This window comes from Lupinus angustifolius, chromosome LG08 (genome assembly GCF_001865875.1).
Source record: "Lupinus angustifolius cultivar Tanjil chromosome LG08, LupAngTanjil_v1.0, whole genome shotgun sequence".
Classification (NCBI taxonomy): Eukaryota; Viridiplantae; Streptophyta; class Magnoliopsida; order Fabales; family Fabaceae; genus Lupinus; species Lupinus angustifolius.
The window spans coordinates 5,364,168-5,389,546 of NC_032016.1; the positions used below are offsets into that span (position 1 = coordinate 5,364,168).

At 29.5% G+C, this 25,379-nt stretch overlaps 2 protein-coding genes across 2 annotated transcripts; both read left to right on the forward strand.

Moving 5' to 3' along the window:
* Positions 5,367-6,104, forward strand: LOC109354182 (agamous-like MADS-box protein AGL80). The gene has a single exon (XM_019596522.1). The coding sequence runs from the start codon at positions 5,401-5,403 to the stop codon at positions 6,058-6,060; it is 660 nt and encodes a 219-aa protein (XP_019452067.1). The 5' UTR covers positions 5,367-5,400; the 3' UTR covers positions 6,061-6,104.
* On the forward strand, positions 14,684-24,421 carry LOC109354912 (phospholipase D zeta 1-like). The gene is made up of 20 exons (XM_019597723.1): positions 14,684-15,039; positions 15,302-15,403; positions 16,168-16,283; positions 16,683-16,824; positions 17,302-17,469; positions 18,355-18,528; positions 18,811-19,053; positions 19,144-19,260; positions 19,366-19,505; positions 19,611-19,760; positions 20,016-20,172; positions 20,259-20,768; positions 21,260-21,370; positions 21,911-22,057; positions 22,147-22,344; positions 22,572-22,673; positions 22,933-23,064; positions 23,182-23,247; positions 23,601-23,662; positions 23,746-24,421. Exons 1-20 carry the CDS (start codon positions 14,851-14,853, stop codon positions 23,993-23,995), a joined length of 3,276 nt encoding a protein of 1,091 aa, XP_019453268.1. The 5' UTR covers positions 14,684-14,850; the 3' UTR covers positions 23,996-24,421.

The following is a 25,379-nucleotide window of genomic DNA, read 5'->3' on the forward strand; positions in this document are numbered from 1 at the left end:
ACTGATATGTGTTTACACTAAATGTAATTAAAAAGTTATTTATATTGTTATGTACTCAATTTTATGTACAATATACCTTAACTTGATCACTTCTATAAAGTTTAACTACCAACTAAAGAGCTTGTGCACAACATACAATGTAAAGTTTGATTTACATATAAATGGTTTTGTATTGTTAAGTTTTGTATTGTTAGTCTTTGCAAACAAATTGCAACCTCTAATATCATATTTCAAATTCAATTGAAAAAACACTCAATTTACTTGAAAGAATATTTTATTGTATTACTAAAATAATACTATAACAGTATTTCTTCTGTGAAACAGAAGTATTGTATTGTATTGGGAAGCTTCAATTTCATTCAACCTTTTTGCTAGATTTGTCATCAACCTCTTCAGATGAATCTGCAGTGTTCCCCTCATCGAACTCCAATAATTGCGTCGATAAAAAACAAAACCATGTTAGAACTTGGCTTATCCAGAGAAGCTCATCATCAACATCTTCGTATCTGTTTAATAGAAATTTCCCTATGGAACGAATAAAAAAGGTTACATAACCATTTGTAACTATTTGCATTTGAAGCAATTATTAATTGAGTGGTTATAGTAAATTTTTAAAATGACAATAACCTTTTAAGTGTAAGAGGAATGTTCTGTTTTATATTATGTTGAATAAGAACTTAGTGTATATATTAGTGTTTAACTTGTTGTATGACACATTATCTTTTTAAACTCTACATCAAATTATTCAGTCCGACATGAGAAACATCAATCTAACATTAAAATAGAATCCTTCTTCATTGGAGTATATAATCATAATCAGAAGTTGAACTCCAAACAACAAATAAAAGTGTTACAGAGGAAAAACAGAAAAAAAGAAATACCTAATGCTGGAAGATAACATATTCACAGTGCCACTTCCACTTAATTTGCAAAGCTTTCAATTTATACAGTGTTTGATTCCTATGCACATTGATATTCCTATGCACATGGGTAGAAGCATAATGTAAGCGAAGGTAAGTGAAGATTAAAAAGAAAATAAGAGTATCTAGGTATGAAACTTAATTTAAGGTAAGCGAATTATACATACATAACTATAGATTGAAATTATGATAAACATACATAACTATATATTGAAATTATGATAAATATTATGGAGGCTTAACTTCTGACATGTTAATTGCAATCCATCCACATTCTGCATTGGCTGTTAAAATGGAAGTAGTGTTTAATTTAAATTAATATTGTGGAAATAAAAAAGATAAAAATTCTTAAACAAACAATCTCTAACACGAACCTTAAAAATTGAATTAGTGTGCTTGTCATACTAATAGAATAGAGACATACTAATATAATAGAGACATGCATTGCATTATGTTACCTTATTAATAACTGCAACATTAGGTTGAGATGATATCATATGAATTGTGTAAATAATGATAAAAGAATCTCATTCAAAATTGAAATTAAATTAGTTGATAAATATGAACATATATAGAGTTTAGAAGGAAAATCGTGTTTGTATGATTGAAACATTTCATCAAACAGGTTTTGCTCATAAAGAGATGATTGTTAAAAATGGAGGAAACAAACAGGAACCATATCTATAACAAAGATGTATTTTCAAGTCCAAGTATTCCATCATCAAGTAGAGATAAAAATTCAAACAAATCTGCATACTCTTAAGAATAGGAATGAAAGTGGAAAGGGGAAAATGAATGATTTAAAGGTAATATGAACAATAAAAGTTGATTTTTTACCTATCTTTTTGCATAATCAATTTTCATCCATGATTAACTTCATATGGTGTCTTTGCCACAATTGACAATGCACGTAATCTAGATTACAATTTGAAAGGAAATGTATTGGTGATGAAAACTCCAATTGATGTCAGATCTGAATTGCATTGTCACGATGGAATTACATACACCCATTCGTAGAAAATTATTCCTTATCAACAACAATAGAGAGAGATGAAGCGAATCAAAGTGAAATTAAAATGATATATGAGTGTGAAATTGGAATGAGAAATGAGTGTGAAATTGGGTAAAAATAGAAGCAACAATTGTGCAGTTTGAGATTTGAGTGGAGAAGATAACGTGGAAGTTACTTACCAAAGAGGGTCAAATTTGGAATATCACTTACTCCATCACAATTAACAATTGCATTGGATAATTTAAATACATTAGTTTTAATTAAAGAATGTGGAAGTTATCTTAACATATAGTAATGGCTAAAATTGGAATAAAAAAATTACTCCATTTATACATTGGGTTTCAATTACATATTATTTTTTTCTTAAAGCGGTCAATGATATTAATTAACAATATTAGTTTTTAGTACATAACAATATTAAAACATCATTTTAAAGTAGAAACAAATTAAGTTTAACAAAAAAAAATAGCAAATCGAGAACCAAAATCAGGAAGTCAATGATGCATTGCAGCGAAAGATACTAATTTGAAGAAATTACTTTACACCCAAAACTAAAAATTTAAACTTTTAAGTTGATTGTCAAACTGAATGAAATATCAATAATTGAAAAAAATAAGACAACTTCGATCATATATTTGTAGCACCATTATTAAGCTTTGCAAATAAATGAAATGCACATCACTTCATTATTCACGTACCCTTCCCAGAAAAGAAAAGTAAAATTTAAAAGTAGAAACAAATCAACTATAATAAAAAATATCAAACCCAAAATCAAACTCAAGAAGTGAAGGATGCGTTGCAGCTAAAGATCACAACTTGGATAAGTTCTTTCATACCTTGAAAAGTAAACATCTAAACTTTTAAGTTAATTGACAAATAGAAGGACATATTAATGATTAAAAGAAGAATACAACTTCAACCATATATTTATAATATCATTATTAATCTTTAGAAATAAACAAATTAGACAAAATTAATTACGAAATAAGAGCACTAATGCTTTGCATGAGACGAAATTGAATACTCCATAATATAAAAATTAAACAACTTGAATCTTCCAAACAATATAGAAGAAACTCATAAAAAAAGGAAAAAAAAATGGCTTACCATGATTCCGGTAATGAAAATGGATTCAACACTGAACCTTCATCTATTTGAAAAATACATGTTTTGAATCAGATCTAGAACTTTAATATGTATGGATTGTCCCTGATGACAGTTGTGAGAATTCAAATATGTTCAAAATTATATCAGTTTTTTTTCCCTTTTTAAGGCTTTTATCTATTTGATTAGTGAAAATGAAATAAAATTATATCTGCCAGTGAACAATAAGAAAATGTATGGTCACCCGCATTTTTATTTTTTTGATATAGTATGTATGATTTTCATATTATATTATTTAAGAAAAATAATTTAAATATAAGAGTGCAGTATATAAACTCAATAAAGAGTGAAGATTTAAGAAGATAATATGTGATAGTTGATATGATATACATAAAACTTATGTCAATTTCTCATTTTGTGCCTATTGGGTGGAGAAAGATAGAACATAGAAATAGGAGAATGTGTAGAAGATTAATGATATTAAATTATTAATATAAAAAATGAAAGTAATATATGGAAGTTTATAGTAGTTATTAAAAATATAAAAGGGTAAGTTTGGAATATAAAAATTATATCATGAGGTAGTTATTACTTGTGATGCATCCGATATAAACTTAACATCGTGAAACATTAATTATTAGCCTTTGCTATATTATAAATTTGTAAGCATTTATGGTAGAAACAAGAAGATATGATACATACAAAGAATACCCCATCATCAACAACTCTGTTCTTATTCCAAATTGTTAATATTTCTTGCTAATCAAAATACTTTACAAGTGGTTATTTATACACTCTTTAATTTAGTTATTTTTTAGTTTTCAGATAGAAATAATGTACATCATTTCTAAAAATGTATACTCAATATTAAAAAATATAAATACATGTAAACAGACATATTCTGCATTAGAAAATAAGAATGCGGGTTGACAGGCACGAGAGTGCCTGTCAACACGCTAGTCTATATAAAATTAAATTTATCATTATTTATATATATATATATATATCATTCATAATAGATGTATATATTTTATTATTTTAATTAGCACTCATATTTAATTTATATCATTTATAATAAGGATATTAGTTCTAAATCAAATTTATCCAATAATATTTACATTTTTGGGGTACATTAATGTAATATTTACATAATTACACGCAATGACGCAAATATCATTTTCTATGAACTCATAATTGGAAATGATAATCTTAATGAAGATTATATAGCCATTTATTCATATTTATTATTCTTTTAAAGAAAGTAAGAAACAAATATTGAAAAACATTCTTACCAAAAAAATATTGAAAAAAAATGGAGAGATGGTAATATTTTTTGTATTACTAAGGGTATCTCTCATTCCTTTATGGGCAATGAACTAATTTCTTTTAGGATGGTTGTCCCTCCTAATAAGTATCACTCTCATGAATTGAACACATGACATTTTAGTCGTCCTAGGATCTAGTGGGATCTTATACCACTGAAACATAATCATAGATATCTTTACTTTTATAGTATATGTGATTTTATAATTAATACTTTTACTAAAAAAACAAGTTACTGTATGCCAATTTCGTCATATAATCGAGTTTATGCTTAAATTATATTTTTACAATGATAATGTGAACGTTAAATCAAATAATTATATGTAAATTGCTCATTCTCTTAATAGTTCTAATCTTAAAAGTCAATCTTCTATGTAAATTATTAGAATGGGTGAGATGCGAATAGTATTTATCTATATTCATACATGCACGTACTATCTTTGTGTTTTCAATTTTAATTATATATAAATTGTAATTCAATTATTAATTTTGTGATTATTATTAAAGTTTATAATAAAATTGATAATATATAATCTTTGTATAGATATCATATAACTGATTTTAGTTATAAATTATTATTACGGATACAAATTATAAATATTTTTACTGATACTGAAGTAATTTTCCACCCTAGTTAACTAATATCACCACCTCCTCATGACCTCATCACAATATTAGCTAAAATCTCTATTATTTATATAATGTTAGTGTAAAATTTTATATATAGTAAAATTATTATTGATCATATATTTACATTCTACTTATATTAGAAAAATTAATGATAATTAAATATGAATTGTAATTGATACAATAATAATATAAAAATTTCAGAATCCTTCCAAGAAGGAAACATATTTAAATTGATGTTGTATTGTATACCCCTCTTAGTCATTACCAATCTGTCATTTAGAAAGACACATTGTAAAACCAATCTATGCATCTCAAAATGCTCTCTATATATAAGAGATTGTTTGTAACAAGTATAACCACAAAAATATACTTTCTTTCTTACCTTTTTTTCTTTTCTTTTTGGCCATAACCATGACAAGAAAGAAGGTGAAACTTGCCTACATAGTCAATGACTCTGCAAGGAAGGCAACATACAAGAAAAGGAAGAAGGGTTTGTTGAAGAAGGTTGATGAACTCACCACCCTTTGTGGCATTGAAGCTTGTGCTATAATTTATAGCCCCTTTGAACCTCAACCAGAGGTTTGGCCATCTCCATGGGGAGTTCAAAAGGTGCTTTCAAAGTTAAGGACCATGCCTGAATTGGAGCAAAGTAAGAAGATGGTGAATCAAGAAACTTTCTTGAAACAAAGGATTCTGAAGGCTAAAGAGCAAGTGATGAAACTGCAGAAAGAGAATAGGGAGAAGGAGATAACTCAGCTCATGTTTAAGTGTCTTGGTTCTGATAAGGTACAGTTCAATAACTTGAGTGCAACTGATTTGAATGATCTTGCTTGGATGATTGATCAGAACTTGAAGCACATTAAGAGAATGATGGAAAAAGTGGGAAAAAATGATCAAATGAATCAAGGTAGAACCCACATGGTGGCACCAACAACACTATCACTTTCAGGTAGGGTGCCCAAGAATGAAGAAATAGCATTGGAGATGATGAATGGTAATGGGAATGAGGCAATGCAATTTGGAGAAACCAATCTCATAATGGGTTTTGACCTTAACCCATTATTGTTTTGAAAATAGTGTGGTTGGTTGTCTCATTTTAGGGTTTTGTCCCTATTTAGTTGCCTGAGATTTTGGTTTTTGTCTTCTGTGTTAATTTAATATGAAGACATGATACTATAGTGTTGTGTTCATTTTGTTATTTGGAACTGACTATGTTTAAGAAAGTTCTCTTTCGAAAATGTAGTGGCTAATTGAATAAACAAAGTTTATTGGTGTCCCCTTTAATGATATTAATATCGCATTAACCTATAAAGCAACTATGCCAATACATATGTACATTTTTTCAAGACACGTTGTTTTGGATTTCTTATAAATGATTAAGCACAAAATGAAAATAATATTGTCGAAATTATTAATTTAAATAAGAATAACATAATCTTTTTTAATCAATGATCAACAATATGTAAATATATTTTATATTGATGATGTATAAGTTTTTATACTGATAGCATATAGATGTTATATTCTTTAGAAAATCTGAACTAATACAATATATTTATATTTTAAAATAACATAATTATAAATAATGCAAAATAAAAAGTTAATAAGTAATATATTTATCTCTAAAAGATATATTTACCAAATAACTAGATTTGAATTCATAATATTTATATTATAATTGCCTTTTCTCATTAAGAAAAATATCCAAAAAGAAGACCAATTCAAACTTTTCTCCGTCCCATTTTTTCTTTCTAACCTAGGGACTTTGAGGTCCTTTAATTTTGATTTTATAAAATGTTTGATTTTTATTTTGAATTATTTCTAACAAATCATGAAATACTTGGTTAGACACTTGGCACCAAGCTCTTTGGATCACCTATATATTCCTAAGCAACTTAGTCATGGTTACTTCAAGCAAACTTAAGTCTCATCTTATAAAAAGAAGAGAAATGCAATTATATTATGTGAGAGAGAGAATTAAAAGAAAGAAAGAAAGAGATGAGAAAGAGAGTGGATTTTAATATTATTTAGTTGTATAGAAAAAGAAGAGAAAGAAGTGGTTTTTTGTCTTCACTCTTCCTCATACAATACTATGTTGTCTCAAATTATGTTTCAAACTATATCATAAATTAGTGAAAACATGTCATATCAATTAAAAAAATTAAATATTCATTATTTTTTGTTTTTGCTTCGATATCATTGGTCCGAAACATGATTTAAGATACAGTTTGGACCATCATATCATAATCTCTCTTCCTCTCCCATTTTCTCCTCACTTTTGAGGAGAAAGAAATGCCTACTCTATTTTCATTCTCTCCATTTTAGATATTTTTCTTAATGAAAAAAAGTAATTATAATTTAAATATTCTGAATTCAAATCTAATTATTTGGTCAATGTATTGTTTTAATGTGAAATATATTAATTATTAATTTTTTATTTGCATTAACTCAATTGTTTTATAATTGTATTATTTAAAAATATATATTAACATTATATTAGTTAAAACCATAAATCCAAAAAAAAACATATATCTAAGACCTATGAAGTACGGATTCGTCAAACACCCTCACGTGTCGGTGTCCGACACGTATCCGACACGGATACGCTCAAATTCGCGAATGATACATATCCATAGAGTATCTAAAAATAAAAAAAATAAAAAAATATTAAGACACGTATTAGATTCGTTTTCAATAAAATATAGCATATATGGATTCGTTTTCAGTAAAATATAGGATATATAGATTCGTTTCCAATAAAACAAGATAATATAGATTTGTTTCTAATAAAACGGGATAAAATAGATTCGTTTCTAATAAAACAGGATAAAATAGATTCGTTTTCATTAAAATAGGATAAGATATATTTGTTACGAGCAATGATTTTATGATAGATTTGTTTTCATTAAAATAGGATAAGATAGATTTGTTATGGAGGGCATGATTTTAAATTTCCATTATATTTTTTACTTTGGATATTTTGATTTACACTTATAATTTTATCATATTTTATGTGTTTTTATTATTTTATATGTGTATCCCTAAACGTATCGTATCCTATATTTTGGAAAAAATGCGTATCGACGTATCGGATATGTATCGTACCCGACACACATATCAGTATCTGTGCTTTATAGTCTAAGACTATCATATCATATATTTAACATTATAGAGTACCATGTACTGCACATCCGTATTGAAACAAATCACATGTAACTATGGTTTGTATTCTTTTTCAATGCATTTATCCTTGGTTTAAGCTTAAATAATTTGATTTGTACTTAAGGGTGGAAATAAGTCGGACTAGAGCATAAATAGATTTGACTTGTTTTACAAATTACAGCGTCAATCTAATATGTTTAAAAGTCTAGTATAATTTATATATCTATTTAAAACATGTCATAATATAAAACATTTAATATGCCACTAGGCATTTAAGAGTAACTTATTTAATATATTAAAAACGTTAATTTTAAGAAAATTATTTTGGATTTCTTTAGTTATCAAAAAGTGTGAAAAAATATTTGGGAATGATATTAGTATTGGTGCCTTTGGTATCATGACAATAATTGGCATTTAGGATATGTGCCTGCTCCAGCTAATCATGTTTTCAACTTCTGTCCTGTCTTTCTATTTTTTTCTTTCCAATCTCCAATAAATTTTTTTAGAGAAAAATGTATTCATCGATAGTATAATTTTTTTTATATTATCATTGTATCGTTCATATTTAATTATTATCGATTTTTAAATATAAATGAATGATTAATAATATACTGACTATATAAATCTTTAAAAATATTGTATAAATATACATTGAAAAAATTGAAATTGTCTTCACCTTGAAGAATGAGTTGGAATCGATCTCAATTTTTATGTTTGCATGATGTATGCGAACTAGAACGCCTTAGAGAATGCAATTGTTGTACTAAACAGGCATTTATGCAATGTTATATGTCTCCCTTTTCCATTTCAATTTTATTTGGGCTAAACTATTTCAAGACTAATTGAACAGCTAGAGAATAAAAACATAAAACATAAACAAAACAAAAACTAATTGCTTGCAATTATTTTGTTCTAAGAGGGTCCCATATGACCAACCGTAGGCAGCAACTTTGATGTGATCAAAATGGAAAGTGTTTTTCATACTTCTTGTTTTTGTACTTTAGAAGACTAGCGTGTCTTTATTATATTTATATTCTATTTCTTTGTTGTTATTTTACTTGTCATATTAAGGTGAGAGAGTGGTTAATATATTTATAGTAATTATTTTATTTGTCAAATATTTTTTGTATTGAATGTACTTTATTATTGAGTGTTTTTACATTATATTTCTTAGTCTTTATTTTAATTGTTAAATAAAGGTGAAAGTATGTTTCATACGTTGTTGATAGTTATATATGATTATATGGTTCTTTTGTAAATTAAAGTATTAAGGATAAAATAGGAAATAAAAAAATAACACTATAGGTAGTTACATCATGTTTTCCTTTTATATATACTAGTGTGTCGACCGGCACTCCGTGTCGGTCAACAATATTTTTATTTTTCTGATATATATATATATAATGCAATATATAAACTCAATAGAGAGTAAAAATTTAGAAGATAACATATGGTAGTTGATATGATATACATAAAATTCATGCGAATTTCTCATTTTGTACCCCTAATAATCATCATAGATGTTTTGTATGTAATTGTTTGTTTTACTTGGGTTGAGAAAGAGAGAGGATAAAATAAGAGAATGTGTGAAAGATTAATGATATAAGTTTGAAGTAATGTTTGGGAATTTAAAGTAGTTACTAATAATAAAAAAATATAAGTTTGAAATATAAAAATTATATTATAGTGGTGGTTATTTATTGCTTTGCCTTTATTAATAGTATAGATATAGACTAGCGTGTCGATCGACACTCCCCACAATCTTATTTTTTCTGATATAGAATGTATTATCTTCATGTTATATTATTTAAAAAACAATTTAAATATAAGAAATGCAATTTAATAGAGAGTGAAGATTTAAGAAGTTAACATGTTGTAGTTGATATGATATACATAAAACTTATGTTAATTTATCATTTTGTGTCTCTAATAATCATTATAGAGTTGCTATGTGAATTTCTCATTTTGTGTGTTCTTCTTGGGTTGAGAAAGAGAGAATATAGAAATAAGATAATGTTTGAAAGATTAATGATATTAATATAAAAATAGAAGCAATGAAGTAATGTGTGGAAGTTTATAGTAGTTATTAATAATACAAATGGATAAGTTTGGAATATAAAATTATGTCGTGATGATGGTTATTACTTGTTTTGCATTTATTAATAGTATATAAGTATAGATTAATAGTATAGATATAGATGTAGGAAAGAGATATATCAATAATAAGAGGACTAAATGTGGACAATCTAATTGGCCCGACCTGATGGAGTTTGCACAATATTTTGATTATTAATCTTAATGAACAACGATAGAGTTGGAAGAAAATTATGATGAAATCGTGTTAAATTCAGTTAACTAAGAATAATATGAGAAGTTAACCACATGGTTAGCTTAAAATTAAAAAGAAAAATTAAAGACACCACTAAAGCATTGTACTTGATTTAAGTCGGAAAAAAAATATGTTTCTTTAATATAATTATACATAATTAGTTATATATAATTATATATTAATAAATAATTATCTATTAAGTATATAATAAAAAATATTCGCTTACATCATTCATTTTCATATGTTAGATTCTTATTTCATTTTTTCCTCCAAAACGGTTTCATCTTCTTCATGTATACATTCTCACACTATATATTTTCCCCCTTATTATAATAATATAATAATATTAAATTTATTATTACATTTCTTAATAATTTCAAAACAAAAAACATGACATTGATCATTTATTGTGATGACTACATGTCATACCAAATCTATTTATTACTATGTATAATGTTATTTATTGGACACGTATGAGATATTGGTGCAATTTTCCCTTCCACACACTTACAATCCATTGACTTATACTCTATTTACTTCTCATGAAAACATATCTCGTTTTAAACTCCTAAACACTTCCACACACTTACAATCCATTGACTTATACTCTATCTACTTCTCATGAAAATATATCTCGTTTTAAACTCTTTTCACCTCATCACTTGTCACTTCCTCTTAATTTGTTTCCTCCTAAAAGGTTCTATGACACTACTATGTACCGGATGGGGATCACATATCTCTGTTCATGTCTCACTTAGTGTACCAAGTCAATCATAGAACTTCATTCATTTAAAAAGAAAAATTATAAATATAGAAATTAATATTTTAATATTATTTTGTGATGTTTGATTGGTCCGGACAGGAAAATTGTAGGACAGGTGATCCTTGTCCACTATGTACCTATCCATACTCTATAATCACTTTTGTATAATTTATATTTTTATAATTAATAATAAAAAAGTATATAGAGTACGTAACGTGTTATATTACTGACAATGATGAAAAAATAATTACTGCAACTTTTAAACCTTTTAAAATTTTAATTAACATAATTATGGGAGAGATGATGAATATTATTTCATATTTTTGTTAAATAACTAAAATTTAGAAGAAAAGTTATATCGTATATTAATAACCTATTATTTTCGTTTTAAAGTTTTAACTATCGGAGAGATGATGAAAACTATTCTATATTCTTATTAGTAATAAATAACTAATAACTTATCATCATCCAACTAATTATTCGAACAATTAATATTTTTATTATCAAATATTATGTTCTCATTTTTTCATAACAAAACCTTAATATAATCATCCACCTTCCTTATGTAGTTATTTAATTTAAATTGAAAAAACTATATATTTTCACTCATTCAATATTTGTATTAATCTATCTATTATATTTAACGCTTACTATTATTCTACGAATTATTATATATTTTTCACTTTATCAAATTTTGTAATACTCTTCTCGCTGAATTTTAATATTACAGTTCAGATCTTTGAACTTTAATTTTTCCCTATTATAATTGCAAAAATCAAATTTGAAATTGAATTTTTTTTTGTAACTTTTAAATATTTTGTAATAAAAATGCCTCGTATAGTATTACCATTTGATTTCCCTATTTTCATTAAAAAAATTAAATTCGAAATTGAAAAAATTATTTTATTTTCTACAATTTTTAAAATATTTATTTTCAAAAAAATACATAGTATCATGTTTCGGTTTTTTTATTTTCATTATAAATTTAAATTCGAAATTATTATTTATTTTTCTTATATGTTCGAATAAACAAATACACATGCATTATTAACAATGCAAATATACGGGTAACATATGTGTTTTAACTATGTACAGTAACATGTGGGGAAATTTGGGGAAGTCGTGGATCCCATCCACGACTACCTGACATATTCTCTCTCCATGGAAGTCGTGTACCCTAAACACGACTTCCATTGTATATTAATAACAAAAGAGCTATGTAACCTAGTGGTTCTTGGTTTTTATGGGAATCTAGAGGTCCATGGTTCAACACCCACCTATTGCTTTTTATTTTTATTTTTTATAACTTTGACATATATTATTTCTACAAGGACTATGATACATTAAGAGTATATTGCATTATATTCACTACCAAATTTTATTCATTACCTAATTGTTTAAAACAATATAAAATAAAAATGTACAAAATTCAGTAATGAATATAATGCAATTTAACCATAATGTATCATAGTGCTTGTAGAAATAATATATGTCAAAGTTATAAAAAAATTTAAAAAAAAAACAATAGGTGGGTGTTGAACCATGGATCTCTAGGTTCCCATAAAAATCAAGAACCACTAGGCTACATAACTCTTTTGTTATTATTATACAATGGAAGTCATTTTTAGGGTACACGACTTCCATGGAGAGAGAATATGTCAGGGAAGTCGTGGATGGTATCCACGACTTCCCTAAACACGTAAATTTTCCTAACATGTGTGTTCTTAACAATGTGAACATATTTGTCAATGTGTGTTCTTAACAATATGAATGCACATGTAACATATGCGTTTTTAAACATACAAATGCATGATTAATATATATGATATTAACCATATAAATACACATATAATATAATATGGGTTGAATAAAGTAAAATTATCTAAATAACTTGCTAGTTAATTAATATAATGTGATCCAATCTAATTAAATGTTTTTTAACTATTTAAATCCCATGAATATGATCGCATTTGTCGTCACAAGATAAGATTGAGGTATATAGAAAGAGACGAAAGGAATGTCATATATGATGTGATAGGATAGAAAGTAATTAAAAGATAAAAAAACAAGATAAAGTATAAGAGGTAGTTTAAAAAAATGATAAGAATATTATCAATCATAATAAGCAACAATATTATTTTTGAAAGTGAAAATTCAATTTGATTTCTAGAGATTATATTGTGTATCAATTTATTCCATAAAAATGATAAATCTTAATTTTGTTCTAATTTTTTTATTATAGTTTAAAATACTATCTAATAAGAATTAAAAGGGTCCCAAAATTTTATAAGTACTGAATTTTTTATATTATATATATCAAATTCATACAAAAAATTTAAAATATCAAACTGAATTGATTATTTTCTTATTATGAATTTGCTCCTTGATGTTTGAATATATAATATAGGAATCATTCACAATTCTATTGAGGCAAAGTGCCAGATCACATGGTATTTTAGCTTATGATTAAGGAATATCAATCACATGGCATTTTGGCATATTCTCACTGGTCAATCGTCAAAGCTGGATATTCTCTTTATAAACTAAAGGATATACCTTGTGCATTGCAGAATATGTGCATGCATTTCATATATCTTTTGACCCAGTTACCCCTTCTTTCACCAAATGAATTTAAAACGGGTTCATATCTGTTATCCCACTTTTTATACTACATGTGCCAGAAAATATAATTGGTCAAAATAATATTTAATAATTACATTTTTTACTTAAATAATATTTTTTCAATCAATTAAAAATAATACATTGAGTAATATAAAAAATGGGACAACAGATGTGCTCTCATCTAAAACCAAGCGGAGGATCGTTAAACTTCACTTGCTTTCTTGTTTCACTTAACAACGTAGTTATTTAATAATTTTATCCCGTTTAGGTAAATATCGATGGTTATAATAATAATAATAAACAACTTCTCGTAAAAACAAAAGAAATCTATGATAATAACTAGATTGGAAGTGACTCATTAATTAATACTATATATTTGTCATATAATTAAACAATAGTGCAAATGACAATTTTACACTTTTATGGTCAATTTCAATATTGAGGTTGTACATATAATGTTTTTATATCAACAATTTAAATTTAAATAAATGGGGTCATTCCTCACTTCTATGAAATTTTTTATGAAAGAATTGTGGGTTGATTAATGTTGAAAATTTAAGAGCCTGTAAAAATTAAACGCAAATCCAAAATTGGTCTAGTCATGGTGGTAAGTAAATTTGATCTAGTTGACAAAATTGATTCACTCATGAAAATCACTAATTCAAATATAACTATCAACTTTGTTAATATAAAGAGATAATTGATAAATCATGGGTAAGTAAGAGTATCTATTGTTCGTAAATAAATGTTTGGAATATTCCGAAACATGCGACAACACCTATAAAACCAACTCTGCACGCACTCGTATGTTTTTGTTTCGTACCCTTTTGTTCATTGTTCACATTATTCAAGAGCCAGAGGTGTATTCTATACTCGTCTCTCTCTATCTCTCTCTCTCTCTATATATATATATATTTTTTCACAGTGAAGCACGCAATCATTGCATGTCAGACATTGATTCCGAGGAACAACAACAAGTCCTACGATGTCTTCTGAAGCACTTATTCAACCGTCCGATGATGCAGTTGCATTCTCTGCTTCTCCTTCATCCAACCGTTATTGTTGGATTTTCGATGAATTGCCCAAAGCAACAATCGTATCTGTTTCTCGACCAGAAACTGGTGATATCAGTCCAATTCTTCTTTCTTACACTATAGAATTGCATTATAAACAGGTACTTCTGTTTTTCACTTACTTTGCTTTTGTTCTTTGAATTAGAATTTTCAGGAAAGTTGGTTGTACTTGTTAATTATTGAATTTAATGCTGATTTTAATATTATGTTGTGTCTACTATTGGAAGGTGTTAGAAATTGGGAATGTTTAAGAGGGTTATAGTCATAGCTAATTATTGATTAGTTGATTTCGCTTATTCTGATATGGTATGCACATAAGTAATGGCTTTGTAATAATTGCATTTGTGTTACTTATTTATACAGTTCAAGTGGCGTTTAAAGAAGAAAGCATCACAAGTTCTGTACTTGCAGTTCGCTTTGCGGAAACGTGCACTGATTGAAGAACTATATGATAAGCAAGGCCAGGTTTGTACATTTCTTGTATTTTTTGCTTAGGTTAGCAGGAATGGATGTAATGGAGAAGAATGGAATGTTATTACTTCCCGCATCCAATCCATATAAGATTCATGAAAAGCTATCAGCCAATTCATATAAGATTCATTAAATGATACAGATTATTTAATCCATCTATGCCAAAACTAAACAATGGATTTCAATCCACTTATTAATCTATTTTAATGGATTAGATGAATGAATATCAAGTTAAAATCACAATCACTTTTTCATCAATAACCTATTTAATAATCACTTTTTACCATAAAGGATTTAGTTTCTCCTTCTTTGACTCTTTGGTTGCTCCAATCCTCTCCAACAATAGTTTTTTTGTATTTTTTGGATGGATTGAATATACATCCAAATGGATTTACAAGTAGATATCCATAAGATATAATTGTTGGATTCCATTGGATTGTATCCATTTAAATCAACTAATTAAGTGAATGAAATTAATTTATCTTGGATTTGAATAGATTGTGGATAATTATGTCACCCCCGAGATTAAATGGAATCCATTATATCAGGTTGCTTTCTATCATTCATTAACTGTCCAAACATAGCAGGGTTCCCCAATCTTATAATATTCATCTGCACAGGCTCCATAACTAGACCCATTTTCATGTTACTCAGTTTTATTAACTGAAGATATATGATTCCAATAGTTGTAGTGTCCATTATATTTATATTTTGATATTATTCAGTCTAAATTATTTTTGGTTAAATCTTTTATAAAGGTGAAAGAATGGCTTCAAAGTTTAGGAATAGGAGATCAAACGGTGATGATTCAAGATGATGAAGAACCGGATGATGGAGCTGTGCCTTTACACCATGAAGACAGTGTTAAAAACAGGTATTTTGGTTTATATCACTATGAAACATAAATTTGATATCTGATGCATTTTCAAACTTTTCAACTCCTTAGTCATGAGCCCAAGGCTTCCTATGATTAATTTGTGCGCGGAGCATGGAATACTTAATTCTAAAAAAGATGGACCAGAGGTTGAACTCAGAATTTCATGTCTGGATTATATTGAAAATGACTAGCCTTATGCATATGTATTACTAGCCTTTACTAAGATTAACCATTCTGAGAGTACATAACTTTGTTATTTATTTCAATTTGAAAAATACAGGTATTTATATTTCTAGCTACAAGATACAAAATCATGCCTAATCTTTAGCAGCTAAATTCTGTAGGTTTTCTTTCTGAAAGGGCAAAAACAAACAATTAAGTTGATTTCTTGTGCAGATATGTTCCATCTGTTGCTGCTCTTTCAATATTTCGTCCATCACTTGGAGGGCAGCAGTTAGTAGCAGATAGAGCAAAAGTCGCAATGCAGGGTTATTTGAATCTTTTTTTAGGAAACCTGGATATTGTGAATTCTCAAGAGGTAAAAACTGAAGCTTCAAAGTTGAAACTTGTTGGATTTCAATGGATGATGCTTACTAGACCTTCAGATCAGTCTAGAGGCTGTTGTTAATTTTTGTCGGGTTATGAACGCAATTTGATTCTAATATTTAAGAAAGTTAAAGCAAATGGGATCCAAGTGAAAGTGCTTTTTTTAATGACTTCTATGTTAAAACTGTTATTTTCATCTGCATTCACAATTATGTGGTATGGTGTGCTGAATCCATTTGTCAAGCTCAATGTTTGTGCCTACTTCATAATTCTTAGAATTTATGCATCATAATAGCACAATCATAGAAATATTGTTTCATTTAGTGTATTATAGTTCCAATTAAGGAGCTTTTTATTAATTTTGTTTTCAGATATACAAATTTATTTATATAATGCTTCACTGCCATGCATATACTGCAACTTCTCCATTGCTAAAACTATTTTTCCTGACACATCATTTGGACTATAGGTCTGCAAGTTTTTGGAGATCTCCAAGCTATCCTTTTTACAGGAGTATGGTCCAAAACTAAGAGAGGGATACGTGACGGTTAAGCATCTGTCAAATATTTCACAGGATTCAGATGTGGGATGCTTTCCATGTAATTTGTTTGGATGTTGTGATAACAACTGGAAAAAGGTTTGGTTCTGAAATAATCTAACTAATTTAGGCCTTAAGATTCATTGCTGTCTTTTAACATTAACTTCAAAACATGTACACTGCCCAATGCTATCTCAGTGATCTTTGGATATCAAACTTTCCTACCTTTGTCTTTTAAGAACTTATCTTTTTTTCTTCTGCATTTCTCTCAATGGAATATAAGTCAACATTTTCCTCTGACAAATAGTTAATCCTTACCTTCATTTATGAAAATCTGTAGCTACATCTTTCATGTAACTAAGTCTCAAGGCTGAATACTCTAATGCCAGGCATGCAATGATGTATAGTATTTAGTTTGAAAATCAATTCTTAATTTCCACTGAATTATTTATCTTGAGGTTTCTCTTGGAAACAACCTGTCATTATCCCAATGATCTGCACTCTCCCTCCGAGGCTAGAAAACACACAATAAGAGGCATATAATTTCCCACACTAGAAACATAAACTGTCCATGTGTTAGGGAGAAAAACAAGGGATATGTTGTGATCAACAGAAGCATTGAGCATTAGTGTGAATATATAGTGGCTATACATTTATATTAGTCTCCTAGATTTCATAGCCAATAAGTGTCCACTGCAAGCTATGTATCAAGCTATATGGTAAAAGAGTTAATGACAAAGAATGGGGTACTTTTTCAGTACATACAGAATATTAGACATGACCTATCAAATTTGGTTAACATTAATGGGTATTAATTTTATATGATTTGATAATATGTTGAATTAAAATCCGGAAACAAATTTAAAACATAATACCTCTGTATAGCAATTCCACTTTATATTTATATTAGATGGTCTCCTGAAATTGGTCCTTCTTCATTTCATTTAATCTTAGTTTTAATGTAGATTACTTATTTGTAAACAGGTATGGGCTGTTTTGAAACCTGGATTTTTGGCCTTGCTGGATGATCCTTTCCACAACAAACTGTTGGATATAATTGTTTTCGATGTCCTCCCATCCTCAAATGGAGATAAAGGAACCCAAATACATTTAGCTGATCCTATAAAGGAAGGCAAACCTTTGTGTTACACTTTTAAGGTATTCACCAGGGTGACAAATTTATGACCCCGTAAATGTTTTTTTCGATTTCATGTTATCTCATATACCTACTACCAGTACCTTGTTCTGATTGTCCATTGGATAGATATCTGAATAGAATAGTGTAGGTTCAACTTAACTAATGCTGTAAGTTTAGAAAATAAAATCCCTGTAGTATTGGCATCTGAGATAACATGAAAACTTGTTTTCTTGGAGAAAACTAGTGCTAACAATCTTCTGTCTTGCTTCCAAATTTGAATACTAATTTGAAATTATTAAAAGGTTACTAGTGGAAATAGGAGCATAAGGTTGAGAACTACCAGCAATGCCAAAGTTAATGCTTGGGTTACTGAAATTAATGAAGTTGGTCTAAGACCTCTAGAGGGTTGGTGTCATCCTCATCGCTTTGGTTCATTTGCTCCGGTGAGAGGTGTGACTAAAGATGGGAGCCAAGCACAATGGTTTGTAGATGGAAAGGCAGCATTTGAAGCAATTGCTTCTTCAATTGAAGATGCTAAGTCAGAGGTACATGTTTTTCATTATTAAACTAGAGTATTTTTAAGTTGTTTTCTGTCCTAATTCAATTCTTAGTAATAAGATGGAAACTTGGTGCAGATCTTCATTACAGGATGGTGGCTTTGCCCCGAGCTATATCTAAGGCGACCTTTTCATAGCTCTTCTTCCTCCAGGCTAGACTCGTTACTAGAAAAGAAAGCTAAGCAAGGGGTTCAGGTACAAATACTATTCTCATTGATAGAGTCAGTTATGTCTTGATCTTTGTATTCAGAAGAATAACATTAAAGTGGTTTGTACTTATATCATTAAATGATTATACAGATCTATGTGCTTCTTTACAAGGAAGTTTCTATAGCTTTGAAAATAAACAGCCTCTACAGTATGAGAAGGCTCCTCGACATTCACGAGAATGTGAGGGTATTGCGTTATCCTGACCATTTAGCATGTGGTGTGTATTTATGGTATGTACTACTCGTTAATAAATGAAGTTTGAGAATCACCTTAATATAAATTCAGGTGAATGTTAAACTTGCTTATATGGTGAATATTGGTTTGGTTTCTTACAGGTCCCACCATGAAAAACTTGTGATTATTGATTCTAAGATTTGCTATATTGGAGGATTAGATTTATGTTTTGGTCGATATGACACGCCTGAACATAAAGTGGGTGATTGCCCTTCTGTAATATGGCCTGGAAAGGACTATTACAACCCAAGGTATTTCCTTTTCTATTGTGATTTTGGAGGGGAGGGGGTTGCAAAACAATTCACTGTATGAGTTACAATAAAAAAGGTTTAAGTTCCTTAGCACAGTATATGTGTTCAGCCATGTCTTGAATCTATGCACTACATTCATAAGATTGAGAGGTAGAATTGAATCTATGTTGATACATCCAGTTTTTAGTTGGTGGCCTCATGCTATTGGAATTTTTTGGTAATGTATAATTTGTGGAACTTTTTGTTCTTGGATAGAGAATCTGAGCCAAATTCATGGGAAGACACTATGAGAGATGAATTGGACCGTCAGAAATATCCCCGTATGCCATGGCATGATGTTCATTGTGTGCTGTGGGGACCTCCCTGTCGGGACATTGCTCGGCACTTTGTTCAACGCTGGAATCATGCTAAGGTATACATACAAAATGATGTTTTTCATCTTTCATATTTCTTTTTTATATCATTCCCTCCTCTCTTACATGGTGAAGCATTTCATAGAGAACCAAAGCTCCAAATGAAAGTGAAATTCCACTGCTTATGCCGCACCATCACATGGTTATCCCTCATTACTTGGGAAGAAGCAAAGAGAGAGAGATTGATGGAAAGAAAGATGAAGAAGACAACCGGAAAAAAATTGACAGACAGGACTCGTCTTCTTTACAGTCTCCATTGCAAGATATACCACTACTTTTACCTCAAGAAGCTGGTGGAGTAGTTACTTCAAATGAAAATCTCAAGTTAAATGGAAGCAACATGAACAATAATGTTGCTGATCATACAAGTTTAAGTGAAAATGTTCCATTATCATCCCAAAATCTGAAAGATGAAACTTTAGTTACAGACAATCAGATGAAAGGGTTTCAAGACAAAGTTGTTCCTTTTAACATGGGGGCACAATCTGTTCTTGATGAACTAGATGATTGGTGGGAAACACCAAAAGAGGGCACAAATGATAGTACTGCTTTGGAATATGGAGAAGTTGGTCCATGTACTACTTGTGAATGTCAGGTTAGCTATGCCTTCGCTGTCTAGTCTGTGTAATAAAAAAATTCAAGTTCGCATCGATTCCTCAATGAATAGTTTATCTTTGCAAAACAGTCCACTAGGAATGGCAAATTTGACTCTTTTTAATGGTTGAAAATGTTACCATATAAGATCATAAATACCACATAATCCATAATAAGTTTACATTTTCCTTTAAAGCCCAGCTTAGCAAGATAAACTGCTGCAATAAATTCTATTAGAACAGTTGAGGAAAAACTTTGCAAATGTGAGAATAATAATTTCTTTTACCTATGATATGCCATCACAATCAAGTTGGGAAAAAAGATATTACCTTGATATCAAAATCTATAAGTCTACAAATGTCATCAGAAAACTGGTAATTAACAAAGAGAGGATGTATGAAAATAAATTTGAAAAATTGTTCTAATTTATGCCAATATAAATTTCTGTAATTAACTATTTGCTGCAATTTTGGGTGGATGTGAAATCTACAGATTATCAGAAGTGTCAGTCAGTGGTCTGCTGGAACAAGTCAGCCCGAAGGAAGCATCCACACTGCATATTGTTCTCTTATTGACAAAGCAAAGCATTTTATTTACATTGAGGTAAATCAATCATAAGGAACCGAACTTCCCTTGGTCTTAGATAACTATCTCCTGCTTAGAATTGTACCAAGATGAAATACATTTTATAGTGATCTAGAGTGATAAATGCCAAAACTTGGTATCTGATACTTGTGGAACGTAAGAGAGATCATTTTTCATTTATCGCATTTAACAGACTAGTCGCTTGTGAGGGTAAGGTTGCATACATATACCCTCTCCAGACCCCGTTAGTTGGGACCCTCGTACATTAGGATGTCATTTTATATCATTGTGTCGTTCAGCTATTTTGAAATCTTGATCATCCTTATGTGGATATTAATTGTGAAGGGTGCATTATGAGGATCCAAATCCTTAATACACTAGATAATTGTACTATCGCAGTATTAGTTGTGATAAGTATTGAGCTAAGCTTTGAGTGGCTGCTTAGATTGGACATGTGTGCAAAGTGCAAAGCATAATGGTAGAATACCAGTAAATTTCATACTTGGACTAGTAATAAACTTATTTTCCTCTCTGTTGTTTTCATTTTCCCCCTTTCAGAACCAGTTTTTCATATCAGGTCTTGCAGAGGACGACATAATACAGAACCGTGTATTGGAAGCACTATATAGGCGTATTTTGAGAGCCCACAAAGAAAAGAACATTTTTAGAGTTATAGTTGTTATTCCCCTCTTGCCTGGGTTCCAGGTAAATGTTACTCGCCTATTTATAAATATAATATCAATCCTCTTTTCTGTAGGCTTAAATATTTCACCATTGTGAATCATCATTAACAGGGTGGTATGGATGATGGTGGTGCTGCAACTGTGAGAGCCTTAACACATTGGCAGTATAGAACAATTTCTAGAGAAAAGCACTCCATATTACACAATCTTGAAGCTACACTTGGTCCAAAGGCACATGATTATATTTCTTTCTATGGTCTACGATCTCATGGTAGACTTTATGAGGATGGTCCTATAGCTACAAATCAGGTATCTTATCAGATATCACTATTCCATTGAAGAATCTTCTGTTTTTGTTTTAAAAACACAAAATCAGGAGTGCTGTCATCACATGTTTCACTTGTTGATATCAAGATATCTTCAAATGGTTAAACAAACTACAAATTGGACCTCCTAGTTCTAATAAGAAATGTTTAGCTTTTAGAATGTATCAAATTGTTTTACTTAGTTTGATGTGTGCTCTCATATTTGGACAGGTTTATGTGCACAGTAAACTGATAATAATAGATGACCGTGTAGCTTGTATTGGATCGTCTAATATAAATGACCGCAGTTTGCTTGGATTAAGAGACTCAGAGGTACACTTGATATCACTTTGTCACTATAATACTTTTTAAGAGATTATGTAATTGTATTATAATTTTTATCTAATTGTTTGAGTGTAAGCAGTAATTAGTGTATTTAGGTATAACTAAGTACCTATTGGTACTTAAATGTTGTAGTTTAAGTATAACTGAAGTTATTTTGTAAATATTTTCTATGAAGGCATTAGGTCTGTATTTTCGGGCGTTCTGTCTTAGAAGGAAATTATTTTAATTCTTTCTTTCTGTCACCCAGATCGGAGTGCTTATCGAAGACAAAGAATATGTTGACTCCTTAATGAATGGAAAGCCATGGAAGGCTGGGAAATTTTCCTATAGCCTCCGTTGCTCCCTATGGTCCGAGCACCTCGGTCTTCATACAGGGGAGGTTAGTCGAATTGATCAGATTTGAAATGGATATGTTCATCTTCAAATGGATAGGTTCACCTGTTTAGGTAACTAACTTGATATGATCCTCCTGACGATATTCTCATTCTTCTTACAGATTAGTAAAATCAGTGATCCAGTGGCCGATATAACTTATAAGGACCTGTGGTCTGCAACTGCAAAGGTAAGACTAGGCCTATACTATATCTTACTGGCTTGTGTATTTCCCTTTCGGTATTGAGTGATTTAAGGGGTTTATAGAGCATTGTTGATCAACAAATCCTAGCATGTCAAGATGTTAAGAAATCATATCTTCCTTGAAGCGCCTCTATATTTATATTTAAGCTCAACATTTTTCCTGTCAACACAGTTTAGCTGATAATAAGAGGTTTGTAATGTATAGTAAGCAAAATAAAAAGATATTTTTCTTGAAAGAACTTGACATGGTCACATGTTGACTTTGTTTCTCGGCGAAGATGCTATTTTACTTTGTTATAGCTAGTTAACTTGCTTTCTGCTCGTATGGTATGTGAACAGGAAAATACTAGGATATACCATGAGGTCTTCGCTTGTGTTCCCAATGATCACATACACTCCAGGTGTGGTTTTATTTTGTATTTCATTTCCCTTCATACTTTTGGAGTATCCTTCCTAATAGTGTGTACATTACGATTATATGCAGATCTGCGCTACGACAAAGCATGGCTCAATGGAAGGAAAAATTTGGCCATACCACCATGGATTTCGGAATAGCCCCTGATAAGTTAGTATGTCATGAGAATGGAGAAACCAAAGTGGTAGATCCTATAGATAGATTGAAGTCTGTAAAGGGACTTCTTGTTTCCTTTCCTCTGGAGTTCATGCGTGACGAAGATCTTAGACCGGCTTTTATCGAGAGCGAGTTCTACGTATCTCCTCAAGTATATCATTAAGGATGATAGTTTGGAGGCCAAGAAAGGAAGGAAATTTCAGAGATTTTTCATGCAAATTAGAGGACTAGCGATTCCTTTCCCGTATTCTTGAATAATTTAAAGGAAATGTGGATGGCAAGATTGGATGAAAGCACCTTCCAGATTGAATACCAGAAATAAAGCTAAAAGAGAAAGATAATACTACTCGGTATTAATTTGTTATGAATTTTAGCAGTAGTTTTAGAAAGGGACGAGATTGTGCATAATAGTTGTTTAAGACAAATAAGTGAGGTCCAGGAAATGTGGGAAGTGTGTGAAAAACTTGGTAGATAACACAGAAAACACTGGTTAGTTAGATGTGAATATGCCATGCAACATTCGTATTGTATAATGCAATGCTAATTCATCTGTTGCAAATGAAATTGTAAATATATTCTTTTTGGGTTAGCTAAGAATTATTTCAGGTCGAGTATAATAGTTTGGTTAAATTAATATGTACATTTCATTTATGATATGTTTTAAGCCTTTGATCGTGTATCTTAAGTTGTGAGACTCGCCCCTCAACAGGCACAGATAAAGGTTTCCACATACTTATAACTTTAGTATTCGAACTATTGACTTGGAAGTAAAGTTATGCATGATGAGATATTTATTACCCTTTTTACTCTACCTTTGTGTTTTTAGTTATTATATGTTTTAATGTTTCGACCTATAGTTCACGAAGCTAAACAGTTTCAAAGTATCTATAAATGTGAAGATTTAGGGTGTATCCATGTATTAAATGTATTTTAATGAAGGGTAATATACTAATTACATATATATCTAGTACTTGTAGGTATGAGTATTACTTTATTCACGTTCGCCTCTATGTACTATTGGTAGTTTGAAAACATAGTTTTAAAAATCTGAGTATTTGTTTGTGAATTGTGCCCATGCAGATTTTATCTATAAGTTACAGATTTTTTGTCATCTATAATCTTTTGCTTCCAAAAATCCACAACCTTTACTTAAGTATCTAATTAACTTTTTTTTGGATAATTCACTATATTGACTACTTATTTTATATTATATTATGTCAATTATTTGGGTGGGGTTAATAGGTTTGATATATTTTTTTTGTATAATGAATGATATCTCATGCTAATAGGTTTGACATGTATGACAAATTGTCCATATTTATTGAATATGATAAAATATTTGACGGATACAATACTTTGATGGAAAAAATAAGTAACATAGAGTTGCCCAGGATCTACTATTTTATCCAATAAATATTAACGTTCGTGGTTCATAATACTGGAGGGACTAATAATTATGGCTGGAGTAGTAAATAATTTGATTTATGGGAACTTGGGAAGTAAGTCTCGAATTAGAGATTTATACGAAAAACTGAAGCGAAGGGGAT